General features: G+C 37.3%; 1 protein-coding gene and 1 pseudogene across 1 annotated transcript in view; one reads left to right on the plus strand and one right to left on the minus strand.

The window, feature by feature from the left end:
* The window catches only part of LOC145780007 (sushi, von Willebrand factor type A, EGF and pentraxin domain-containing protein 1-like), a 72,518-nt gene extending 60,802 nt beyond the window's left edge, over nt 1-11,716 (minus strand). Inside the window, exons 1-3 of the mRNA XM_082591707.1 lie at nt 11,651-11,716; nt 11,222-11,387; nt 2,325-2,465 (exon numbers count right to left, since the gene is read on the minus strand). Coding sequence (XP_082447833.1) covers nt 2,325-2,465; nt 11,222-11,387; nt 11,651-11,716 — 373 coding nt within the window. The remainder of the gene's footprint in view (nt 1-2,324; nt 2,466-11,221; nt 11,388-11,650) is intronic.
* LOC145784967 (U6 spliceosomal RNA) lies at nt 6,311-6,396 on the plus strand (annotated as a pseudogene).
* Nucleotides 11,717-12,819: the final 1,103 nt, after the last annotated feature.

A 12,819-nucleotide genomic window follows, 5' to 3' on the forward strand; every position in this document is an offset into this window, starting at 1 on the left:
CTACAAATACATCACTCAAACTTTGCAGCTGCTTATAACCGGTTTGCTTTCGCAAGAAGCATAAAGAAGTATTGTTACGCCACAAGAGCTAAATCTGTTTGTCAATTTTTGCAACACGTAAATATGTTTCTGACGTCATAACAAGTCAGAAATGTGAGAATGTTTGATCATATTAAAGAACGATTGAGATATACAAGACAGGGTTACCAGATTGGCTTTTTTAAGGCCAAATTTCTCGAATTTGGCCTTTTTTAGAGCCTTTTGGCCTTAGAAATTATACGTTTGGCCTTTTTCTAGATTTGGCCTTAAATTTGGCCTTTTTTAAAATTTAATCTTCAAAATGCATAATAATCAATATTTCTCACATATCGTAACTTTGCCAGATGAAAACCATATTCTCCATTGTTCAATAGCCTACATGTTCTATACTTGTTAAATACTTGTAATGTGACACCGAGTCAGACTGCGCTCCCCTCTAAGCCAACCAGTGGTGCCATATGTCACAACTGTAGCGGATTAAAACTCATCTGCTACAGTCTTTTTATTATATAGGCTATATAGGCTACTTGCTACTTTCGAAATTATTTTTGCTATAATTTGTTATTAAAATACGCTACAAGTAATAAAATATCGACAAATATGAATGTTATAGACATTATTTTGGAATGATAGCCTAATGTCAACGCTCAAAAGTAGATAGCCTATACAGAAACGTAACGTGTTCATTTTTCGATTGATCGGTTGTCCAACACAACCGCTGGCTTGCCAGCAGAGCGTGCTTTCAGAAATTCAGTTGCTGAGCAATACAAGTGATTCGTGGTTGTGCATTGTGCAATTGAGTGCTTTTTAAATTACCGTTATTGTGATGCTTTGTGGTGAGTAAATAAATTATTGATCATAGACTTGTTACAAAAGAATCTCTGCTTAATAATTACTGTAGTAATGTTCACTTAAATGATACATACACATCATTCATTTAGTTTTCGTCATTAATGCGTCCGGGACGAAAAAGATACTACTAAGTACAGTACAACAGTCGATATAGGCCTACCAGCACGTTAATGAACGGGAAAAGGTGGCAAAACCTTGAAAGGTTTAAAACGGGCCTAACTAGTAAATCATGTAGTAGCCTGTATGTCTGTAGTTAGCACGGCCACAAAATCCAAAAAACAAACAGAAGCACACATGTAGTAATGAATGACAGTCTAATGAAAAGTGTTGTGGTTCGCATTTGCCAGTTCCAATATTGATGTGGATGAGCAGTCATCATAATAATAATAATAGGATGGAGAAGAAAACCGAACATAAAAGTAACCAATCTTCAGGCAAAAACCCGTTTCGATGTGGCCTAGGAGAGCAGGTGTTGAGCTCTTTCTATGGTCAGACTGCACATCACGCAGTAGCCCACGACGATTGAGGAATTTAAACGACACGAATTTGACGACATGAACATGAATTATTTAGTTATGACGATATGAATTTAGCTTTATTCGCTGACGACATTTTAATATTGATTGCTTTCATATTTGACGTTCTTATGAAAAGTGTTCAGCTCTGTTCGACACTGAGACTCTTTCCTGTTGGACCATTCCTTTCAGACCTTGCTAAGGTATTGCCTCCTAAGAAAATTTTCCACCAGATTTTTCTTGTATTATTTTGGCATTAAGACTTTTTCACAGTCTGACAACCCTAATTACAATGCTTATTTTATCTTGTTTGAGTTTGGCTTATTTTTGGCCTTTTTTCTACCTATTTGGCCTCAATTTGGCCTTTTTTCTTGTTGAGTTTGGCCTTTTTTGCAAATTTCAGTCTGGCAACCCTGATACAAGAGTGTAGAATTCTTTAAAAGCATGTCAGCAAGTTGCAATGGCTCCCTCAGGACAAATAATTTACCATAACAGTTGTTAAGATTACAAAGTTCAAACAACACACACATTTAAGGACATAACATGTGGCCTGCCGCCTATGCGTAGCACATTAATTGCGACAACCAGCATGGTGGCTTGCAAAGCAACAAGATTCCAGTTTATTTGTTTGTGCTGCGAATGTCGGATTGGTTGTTGTCTTACGTCAAACTGGTGAAACCATGTATGGGCAAAAGTGAGTAAAGAACTTAGAACCACTTAAGCAGGCCAGGTCACTAAGGATGACACTGTGAAGTTCCATTTGTTAAAGTGTTGTTATCTGTGAGTTCCTTTGTCCACTAGAGGCCGCAAAATAGAGAGATGTCTTTAAAACGCTCAACTAGTAGAGGTATTCGTTTTGTTGCATTAGTAATTTTAAAATACTTTATGGAATGAAACTTATGACAACAATATAGAAACCTGGATTGTAGCAAACCATTCCACATGCGCCGTCACATCTGCATATTTTTCTACTTCCTCTGCAATCAGTATCTGTGCGACAGGACTTTGGACAACGTCTTCTTGGCTCAAGATTCGATCGATCTTTGAAACACCCAATTTCTGAAAATTCAACACATCAATCGAATATGAACTGAAACTATTTTTCAGTTTTTCTTCGTGATCGATAAAACACCGGAAATTGTTGTCACTTTCAACTGAGTTGCCTACAGTGGACAGAAATTGCAGGAATGTCAAGAGAACAAAAAATATGGATTTGTTCTTAACACTTAGAAATATAAGTAATGTAAGAAAAAAAAAGTCATTAGTTCATTCATGGCTATCTGGAGATACGGCCTGATTAGTTGCATTCTGCAGAACTTTTCAGATTCTGCCAACTATTGGTGACTGTATGAAAGCATTTTTGTAAAATATATATTTTAACGTCTTCTGTACTGTCTTCCCCTGGTGACACAATGGGTTTTAAATTTAACATCATAAAAATTTGATAAACAAAGACAACTTGATTTCAAAAATTACGATCAGATTGTTAATCGCTTTTCAAAAGTCTGATTGAGCGTTTTTCAATTTAGTTTTTTTCATTTTCCAGTGCTTCTTCAAGGCAAAAAAAGCTTTTTTTATCATTACGAGTAAGCATAAAGTAAAAAAAAAAACGTTAGTAAATGTCAGTCAAACACCAGCAGTAGAGGTAATCAAAATCTGCAAAATGTGACAAATCAGGCTGCAACCCAGGTAGCAATAGTCGGCGTGCAGCTAGCGTCATCAGGGCGGCGAGTGCTCACATTGGCGACATCGAAAATCGTTAGCGGTAGGAAAGCGCCTGAATGGCGAATATCGTTATGCCTTTTTTCTTTAAAGTTCATCGTTTTCTGCTGGCTTCGCGCCATTGACTTTCGTGCGAGAGACGCGCTTTCGAATTTCGCTGGTTTTCCGCTGACAACGCGCCATCGAGTTTCGTACGAAAGGCTGTGCTTATCGCTTGATGAGAAAATTTTTGTCATCATACCGTTTAGTTGCGCTTGATTGAAGTAACGTGCCATTTCAAACACGTGGTTGATTTGAATTGATGTTGAGTTTCAGAAAGTTTCAGTTTGCATTTAAGATGTAGGCTAACTATTAATGAACTTAAGGCAAAAGTCGATAAGGAAAGAGGGAGCTGGTTTACAAGCTCCCCCTTTGGTTAAAAAGGTGATGACGTCACGGAGGAGGTATCTACCAAAAAAATAGTAGAAAAGTGAGGTGAAATCAGTCAACCATGACGATAAAAAGCATGCAAGTGTCCGCCTTTTGTAAATTAGTTGTGATTTGCTTGTTTCTGCTTCAATTTTTACAATTGAACCATTGCTGGAAAGCACAAGCTATCGTCTACCGAAATAAAGTTAGCCAGATCGTAGAAGTTAAAAATATTTCCTAGGTAAAGACTTGAACTTGACCGAATTTAACCATTTATCTCACAAACATTTTAAAGATACCAGCATTTAATAAACGCTAATCTAAAGAACATATCTCTGTCTATTTACAAGCAAAAGTTGAGGTTGATAACTTTTTCACAAAGCGAGCAACTGGGCTTCAAACACAAGGACTCGTTGCATTTCCGAATCGAAGCAAGTATACAAGTCTCCCCCGGTCTGCGGTCATTATATGTTTTTATTAAATTAGTTAATTGAACCATTGCTGGAAAGCACAAGCTATCGTCTACCAAAATAAGGGTAAGCCAGACTCTAAAAGTTAAAAGTATTTCCTAGGTAAAGAGTTGAACTTGACCGAGTTTAACCATTTATCCCACAAACATTTTTAAAGATACCAGCATTTAATAAACGCTAATCTAAAGAACATATCTCTGTCTATTTACAAGCAAAAGTTGAGGTTGATATTTTTTTCACAAAACGAGCAACCGGGCTTCAAACACAAGCAAATGGCGCCCGATGACTCGTTGCATTTCTGAATCGAAGCAAGTATACAAGTCTACCCCTGTCTGTGGTCATTATATGGCTTTATTAAATTAGTTGTAAGTTGCTTGTTTCTGCTTCAATTTTTACAATTGAACCATTGCTGGAAAGCACAAGCTATGGTCTACCGAAATAAAGCCAAGCCAGACTCTAAAAATGTAAAAATATTTCTTAGGTAAAAAGTTGAACTTGACCGAGTTTAACCATTTATAAGAAAAATACCTTTAAAGATACCAGCATTTAATAAACGCGAATTTAAAGAACGTATCTCTGTCTATATATAAGCAAAAGTTGAGGTTGATAGCTTTGTCGCAAAGCAAGCAACTGGGCTTCAAACACAAGGAATCGTTGCATTTCCGAATCGAAGCAAGTATACAAGTCTCCCCCGGTCTGCGATCATTATATGTCTTTATTAAATTAGTTGTAAGTTGCTTGTTTCTGCTTCGATTTTAACAATTGAACCATTGCTGGAAAGCACAAGCTATCGTCTATGAAAGTGAGCCAGACTCTAAAAGTTAAAAATATTTCCTAGGTAAAGAGTTGAACTTGACCGAATTAAACCATTTATCCCACAAACATTTTAAAGATACCAGCATTTAATAAACGCTAATCTAAAGAACATATCTCTGTCTATTTACAAGCAAAAGTTGAGGTTGATAGCTTTTTCACAAAGTGAGCAACCGGGCTTCAAACACAAGCAAATAGCACCCGATGACTCGTTGCATTTCCGAATCGAAGCAAGTATACAAGTCTCCTTTGGTCTGCGATCATTATATGTCTTTATTAAATTAGTTAATTGAACCATTGGTGGAAAGCACAAGCTATCGTCTATCCAAATGAAGGTGAGCCAGACTCTAAAAGTTAGAAATATTTCCTAGGTAAAGAGTTGAACTTGACCGATTTTAACCATTTATTCCACAAATATTTTTACAGATACCAGCATTTAATAAACACTAATCTAAAGAACATATCTCGGTGTCTGTGTCTTTGGCAGGCAGCTGTGGCTTTTAGCATGCGACTGTGTCTTTGGCAGGACATTTTAAGGCATGCCTGAAGGTGGATATGAAGGTTGGCTTCCTTGCCTTCCGTCCACTTAATCTCAATCTTCAAACGACGACTACCGAGGACATGGGTTCGACCACCACCGGCATCGGATTGACTTTTCTATTCACATGTAGTCTGTATCCTTTCAAGGATTAAGGTTATTCGCATTTTGCACGTCAGCTGCATAGTCCAGTGGTGAGAGCCTTGGCTCGACACCGCTCAAGAGCTGAGCATGCGGCTGTGTCTTTGGTAGGACGCTTAAAAGCATGCCTGAAGGTGGACATGAAGGTTGGCTTCCATGCTTTCCGGTCCACTTAATCTCAATCTTCAACCACCAGGTGTAAGCGTGGATACGACGACTCTTATGCTAGAAAAGAACGCATTTCGTACCCAGTATCCAGCGTTACATGTTGTTCATATTTATGTTAGAATACCGCAGCAACAAAATCAGTCGAACAACGCTACTGCCAGGCCAAGCTCCTTTTACAACACTTTTGACTTTTTTAACATTGCCTAATAAACGAGGCCACTTGTTTTGTGCACTTATAGCGAGGCGAGCGGTTTCATCAGAACATTCATCGCCAAGCAAGAGTGGTGTGTCACTTCGCTTCACAAAAGATATCTTGCCATTTACAGTTTCAGTAAACATGGAAAATTTTGACACATCGCAATGCAGGCAACAATAGTGACCTGCAAACATATCAGCGAAAAATAGGCTCCAATAACAGGGAAAAAGAAACCAGGCACCATGAAACAAACGCTTGTAGAAATCACCGAAAAATTGTAATTCATGAACAGGCTTCCCTCTAAAAAAGCAATGAGTTGGTTTTTCATCCTTTTTGTGAGAGTCTATAAAACCGTCTTTCTTTTATTATACACAACTGTCACTTGCGGTGCTTATCAACGTGGCAAGAATTTGTTGATTAACAACATTTTGCAGTACTTGCTTCGGCAGTAACCTACATATACTATAATTGGAACGATGCGGAGAAGATTAGCGCAAGGATGACAAGCAAAATCGTCAGGAGTACCATATTTCTTAAAAAAAGAAAGAAAAAAAACATTTCGCAGTTTTTTTGCAGTTAGGCTACTAAGCTAGATATTATCATAATACAATCTGAAAAAGTCTTTAAATTTATATATAATATTTTGCCAATTTATTATAAATTGAGTTGGCACACTGACCTATTTTGCCAACGAAACTTGCATAAAGAGAACACTGCTCGTGAAACACAATAACGGTGAAACGAACACTAGTGTTTACATGACATTTGCAAACTTAAAATAAGCAACCCTATGCTCACAGACAATTTCGAAATTCAAAAAAGACGTTTTAATCAACCACTGGGACAGTGTGGCTGAACATCGCATTGGAATAACTTTAAGCAACCCCCACTTAGAATTATAATCTGATTGGTCAGGTGGTGGAATCGTATGCAAAGCGAAAATATGCTTCCCGGAAAGTATTTTTTGCCTTCGTTCTCTTTAACTCCTCAAGGAAAATATTTTTGGTTATACTTATACACTGATGCCTTCCGCGGGCCGCAGCGATACAGCGTGGCAGGCCGTCAGTTGGTGACCCCTGGGATAGACGATAGCTTCTGCTTTCCAGCAATGGTTCAATTGTAAAAATTGAAGCAGAAACAAGCAACTTACAACTAATTTAATAAAGACATATAATGATCGCAGACCGGGAGAGACTTGTATACTTGCTCCAATTCGGAAATGCAACGAGTCATCGGAGCCCGCTTGCTCACTTTGTGAAAAAGCTATCAACCTCAAGTTTTGCTTGTAAATAGACAAAGATATGTTCTTTAGATCAGCGTTTATTAAATGCTGGTATCTTTAAAGGTATTTTTGGGTTAAGTGGTTAAACTCGGTCAAGTTCAACTCTTTACTTAAGAAATATTTTTAACTTTTAGAGTCTGGCTCACCTTCAAGGAAATATTTTTACCTTCTACAATCTGGCTTAGCCTTATTTGGGTAGACGATAGCTTGTGATTTCCAGCAATGGTTCAATTGTAAAAATTGAAGCAGAAACAAGCAACTTACAACTAATTAAATAAAGCCATATAATGATCGCAGACCAAAGGAGACTTGTATACTTGCTTCGATTCGGAAATGCAACGAGTCATCGGGCGCTATTTGCTTGTGTTTGAATCCCGGTTGCTCACTTTGTGAAAAAGCTATCAACCTCAACTTTTGCTTGTAAATGGACAGAGATACTTTCTTTAGATTAGCGTTGATTAAATGCTGAAATCTTTAAAAATGTTTGTGGGATAAATGGTTAAAATCGGTCAAGTTCAACTCTTTACCTAGGAAATATGTTTAATATTTAGAATCTGGCTCACCTTCATTTGGATAGACGATAGCTTGTGCTTTCCAGCAATGGTTTAATTGTTAAAAGCGAAGCAGAAACAAGCAACTTACAACTAATTTAACACTTTGCTCCTCAAAGGGAGGCCAGATTTGGCCCACCCCTCATATTTCCTTTGATTACTTGAAACACTGTAACGCCATGCACTTGTTTTTTCTTGACTTTTCCTAAAATTGCCAGGCGGATCTGATGATATTAAATTTGATGCTAAAAGTTGTGTAGTTTTCTTGTAAATTCAAGATTTTGGTGAATTTTTGCTATTTTTAGCTAACTTCCAGCAAAGCGTGAAATGGATTACATTGCGATGACAAGCCATAAGCTCATAATTGCTTCGTGCATCGATATGCGCGAGCAGAGAGAAACATCCTCTTGTTTTCCTTTGTTTGGTTTGACCTCAATAATACAAAGCGCGTTATTTCTTATGCCACAAAAGAAAAGCCAGTGAACACAAAGCTGTTAATTAGAAACAATAATAGCAAACTTTTTTTTGCGTTATCAGCTCTACGAACAATAGCAATCCATGATCAAAATAGTAGCCTAGGCTATGTAGGTCACAAACTATTCAAAAGAGTTGTTTCAAGCAAATAATAATCATTGACGAATAAAAAAGGTTACAATAAGAAATCTTCCCTTGGGTAAAGTCACGAAAAGCCTGGTTTCGAAATAAACGTTCTATGGAAATGCTCTCATTGGCAAAGCTTGCAATTGAGGAAATGTATCACTGCAAATGCTTTTGGGAGAAGCCGGAGAAATAGCGTTTTCGCAACAGTAATTGTGAGATACACTCAAAATTATGAGATAGGCTCCATTTAGGCTACACGTAGCAGCTAACTCGATGGCTACATGTCCCTTCCCTGCTTTATGTTGCCTACTTGTTGTTATGTCTTGCATTTTTGTTTCACAGTGCACTCTGTGTTGTTCCAAAGGGCGCAAAATAAAGATGATAATGCCTTATCTACATTAAAAAATATTTTGTAATGTAGACGAGGCATAAAGCTAGGCGTCACATAAGACAAAAAAACAAATCAGCTTTCTTGATCATTGATTCAACATCTGAATACGTTACGCCAATGTACAGTATAAGAGGCCGGCTATTGTGAAGACCCGCCATTTATAAACGATCCGATTATACCAAAAGTGAGACAAACTAGTGGATCAAAGAATGAATAAATAATGCTTAGAAAACTAAACCTAAGTGACGAACAATACCGATGTCTTCATTTATCTTGGAAAAATGCTGCCTAAACTTATCAATAAAAAATACAGTAAATAACGGCAAGGACCCGAAAGCAGAATTTGCTCGACTTTTGCATGAATTTAGTCAGACATCTAATAATTCCACACATACAATAACGGGCTCTCAACGGCTGTAAGATACATAAGCAACCTGGTTCTGGGCGGTTTGTGTAACAGTTTAGGGGAAGACACTACTTGAAATGATGCACCACACAAAAGATTTTCAATGAAGACTGAGTCTAAAAACAGATGTGGATTGTGCTGCACAATGACTTCAAGTTTAGGACAAAAAAAGCACAAAACTATCACGATAAAAATAAAGACCTTGTGGGAAATTTTCGAGAATTGTAACATGATGCAAATACCATAAACGCGTAGTTTGCATGCTGCTCTAATCTGGCCGGCAACCACAAAGGTAGACAATACAGGCAGTTTATAATTCGATAACAGCGTAATAAACATTATAAATACGTAAACCGACAATTTCCTTTTACAAACGTTTTACGTCTAATAGTAAATTTTCCCCAACAATTTTTGTGAAGCGCTTGCAAACCACGGTTTTGTAAAATAATTCATCATTATTATTTTTTACTTCTCGGATGTTGTAAAACGTCATCAGCAAAATCACTATAAAACATTTCATTACTTCAATGTAGTAGGCCTATGAATTTTTATAGAATTGTAGCCACGTTGTTTCAACAAAGAAGCCATGTTTTGGCAATATAAAGTTATAGAAAATAATTTGCAATCGTACAAATGTTTGGAAAAAATCTAGGAAGTCTTCTCACAATTTGGCACAAAATGATTATGTTTATTTTATCTCTGCTATATTTTTTACGGCAAACTTTGAAGCTTCGTTATAATCATTTTTATCTTTGAAGTCAAAAGTTAATTTTTTTTGGCCAGAAACATATTCGCTGCCTTGCTGATGTTGTCGGCTTTACGCGTATTTTTTGTGCTTCAAACAATAAGGACACAGTCACTCAGCAATCCAGTCCTTTTACATTGATTCAACATTTGTAAACGTTAAATTTATGTAGATTTGCTGACTGTGGGTTCTTTCACATTTCTTTTGTTTACGCATGTTCCTCAATTCGCTGTTGCATCGTTTCGACGCTGGCGGACTAAAAATGTATTTTCAAATTGATTGACACAATCTTCAAACTTAGCTTTGTTGATGTAAATGCTGTATTTTTTGTGGATGCAACTTATGAGTCATGTTTATAAACAACCGTAAGCGAAATGACTTATGATGTAGCCTGCATGATATTTGTGATGCGACTTGACACAAATTCACAATTTCAAAAGCACCTAATTTGAACTTAGAAATTTCAGATAATTTCAACAACTTGTTCAATTGTCTTCTCTCTACTAAAAATATTCATACTACAAACTCAATTGTAGACCTAAAATACACAAACGAAGATGTAAACAGCTATTCAAGCAGGCTAAGGTGTTACTTATGAGAAGTTTGGTTCCCTAAAACTAGAAGCTAGCCATGAGTTTTGGGAATGCATTAGTTTAGGACAAAAATGTAAAAGAACAAACCCAGTTTTTTTTTTAAATTCGTGTAACAATATTACTCTGATTGTAACTATTTTAGAATTAATGAGTACAGCCTGCAAATCCTCAACAGTATCAAGTAAGAACAAAGACTGCAAGTAGCCAAATCAAATACGGACAGTAACGCAAGTTACAAAAATTAATTCCGCAATTGACAGGTTAAGACTCTTTACATACAGACTCTTTACTTTTACTCATAAATATAAGGCATTTTTGGGCGTTTTTACATTTCAAAGTAATTACACTAATATTTGAATTGCACTAACATTAAATTATATCTATCATTTATATTGCAATAACATTGACATATCATTGAACTAGCATTGCACGAAAATGTCTAGTCACATGAGACGACATGCTTATTGTGAAGGATAGGAAGGTAGAAAAATGACCAATTTAGGTTTATAGGTTTATAGTGTAGGTTTAGAAAATTTGCAAAGAATAAAAACTAAAAGTCAAGAAATTTCACATTTCAAGCATATTTCCTTCTATGAAATATTTCACTACTAGAATGGGGCGTCCTCATAAAACCCCTTGTCGCTACAGATAGGGTTAAGACTCTTTACATGTGTATTATATTTAACACCATCAACAACTTGAAATCTCACTCTTCAATAAAAGTTTTTGTTTTTTAGCCATATTATTTTATAATAAAAATTATCAATTTATTTGTAGGTTAACAAACTCACCACCATTTGTCTTGTTCGACATCCAATCAATTAAAGGGGTCACGTTAGTATAAAATCCTGGGTAGTATTTGATGGACCCCTCCGCTCTGTACGATAAGGCACAACTCACACCCCAACTGGTGATTCCCAATTGCACCCAGCAACTCTTCCTCTCTTCGGTCATCACCTGAATATCCGTTTAAAGATGTTTTGTTTGGGAAAATTAAAGATATTTTATAGCAGTGCATAATATACTGTTGGATTTCACAACTACACAAAATCTGATTCAAATATAGAAACCTACTCCTTGCAACTCAAGGGAAGATGAAAACAGCCTCTACGTGGCCTTTCCTACAAGTAACTTCGACCAGAGCTAACAAGCACCAGAAGTGAAACTAATGTCTTCACCACGTCACACGACAACCGTGCCCACTCTTGTGCCTAGCAAACCCTAGGGCTTGCTCTAACGATGATCTCGACTAATGTCGAAGAATTTTCCTCAGAAAAATCAGCCATTCTTGCTGAACTCTGCAAGCAACATCAATGCAATGTCTTCTGCCTACAGGAAACCCACCGAAGTGCTACACACCATAGGCCACGAATACCTGGAATGAACCTCGTCAACGAAATCCCTCATTGGAAACATGGAAGTGCTATGTACGTAAGATCTGGATCACGCATTAACTCAGTTTCGTCCGATGATAGCAATAACACTGAATGCCTGACTCTCCACCTCGATGGAATAGACGTAACATCTGTCTATAAGCCCCCAAATGAACCCTTTATACTAAACGATCTGATGGTGCAAAATTGCACCCTCCTGGCTTGTTTATTGGTGATTTCAACACCAAAGCTCGAGCTGGGGCTATAGAAACACCACTAAGGATGGAGAAGCTGTTGAAAAATGGGCTGACAATAATAACCTGCACCTCATACATGACCCCAAGTTGCCCCCTTCCTTTAACAGCGGAAGATGGAAACGAGGCTCAAACCCGGACCTCATCTTTGCAAGTGACTCCATCACTATGGGCTGTGTGAAGCACATATTGGATCCAATCCCACATACTCAACACCGCTCAATCCGCCTCCGAATCAAGGCAGTTGTTACTCCAAAGGATGTCCTATATCAATGATAATACAACTTTCGAAAAGCTAATTGGAAGGGATATACTTCAGATCTGGATTTCAACATCGTCAGTTCACATACGTCATCAGGTAAATACATTGACTTTACAGAAGCTGTAAGAAGATCGTCAAGAAAAAAACATTCCTAGAGCCTGTAGGACACGTTACATCCCTAGTCTGAACTCAGACTCAGCAGACCTCTATGAAGAGTAGAAAGAAAAGCTCCAATCAGATCCTATCTCTCACTCTACAGCTGAAGCAGGAGAAAACGTGATGGAAGCTATCGCCAGTGAAAAGAGAATGTGGCAAGATGTGATCGAATCCACAGATCTGTCTCATAGTAGTCAGATAGCCTGGAAAACAATCAAATTTCTGTCGGCCGACTACACTAAACCAGACCACCATTACACTGTATCTGCTAATCAAATTGCCAATTAACTTCTTCTAAAGGGCAAAAGTAAAAATAGGTTAAAAAAGCAGGCTAATAAGACCTC

The sequence above is a fragment of the Aplidium turbinatum genome, chromosome 1, assembly GCF_918807975.1.
Source record: "Aplidium turbinatum chromosome 1, kaAplTurb1.1, whole genome shotgun sequence".
In the NCBI taxonomy this organism is placed as follows: domain Eukaryota; kingdom Metazoa; phylum Chordata; class Ascidiacea; order Aplousobranchia; family Polyclinidae; genus Aplidium; species Aplidium turbinatum.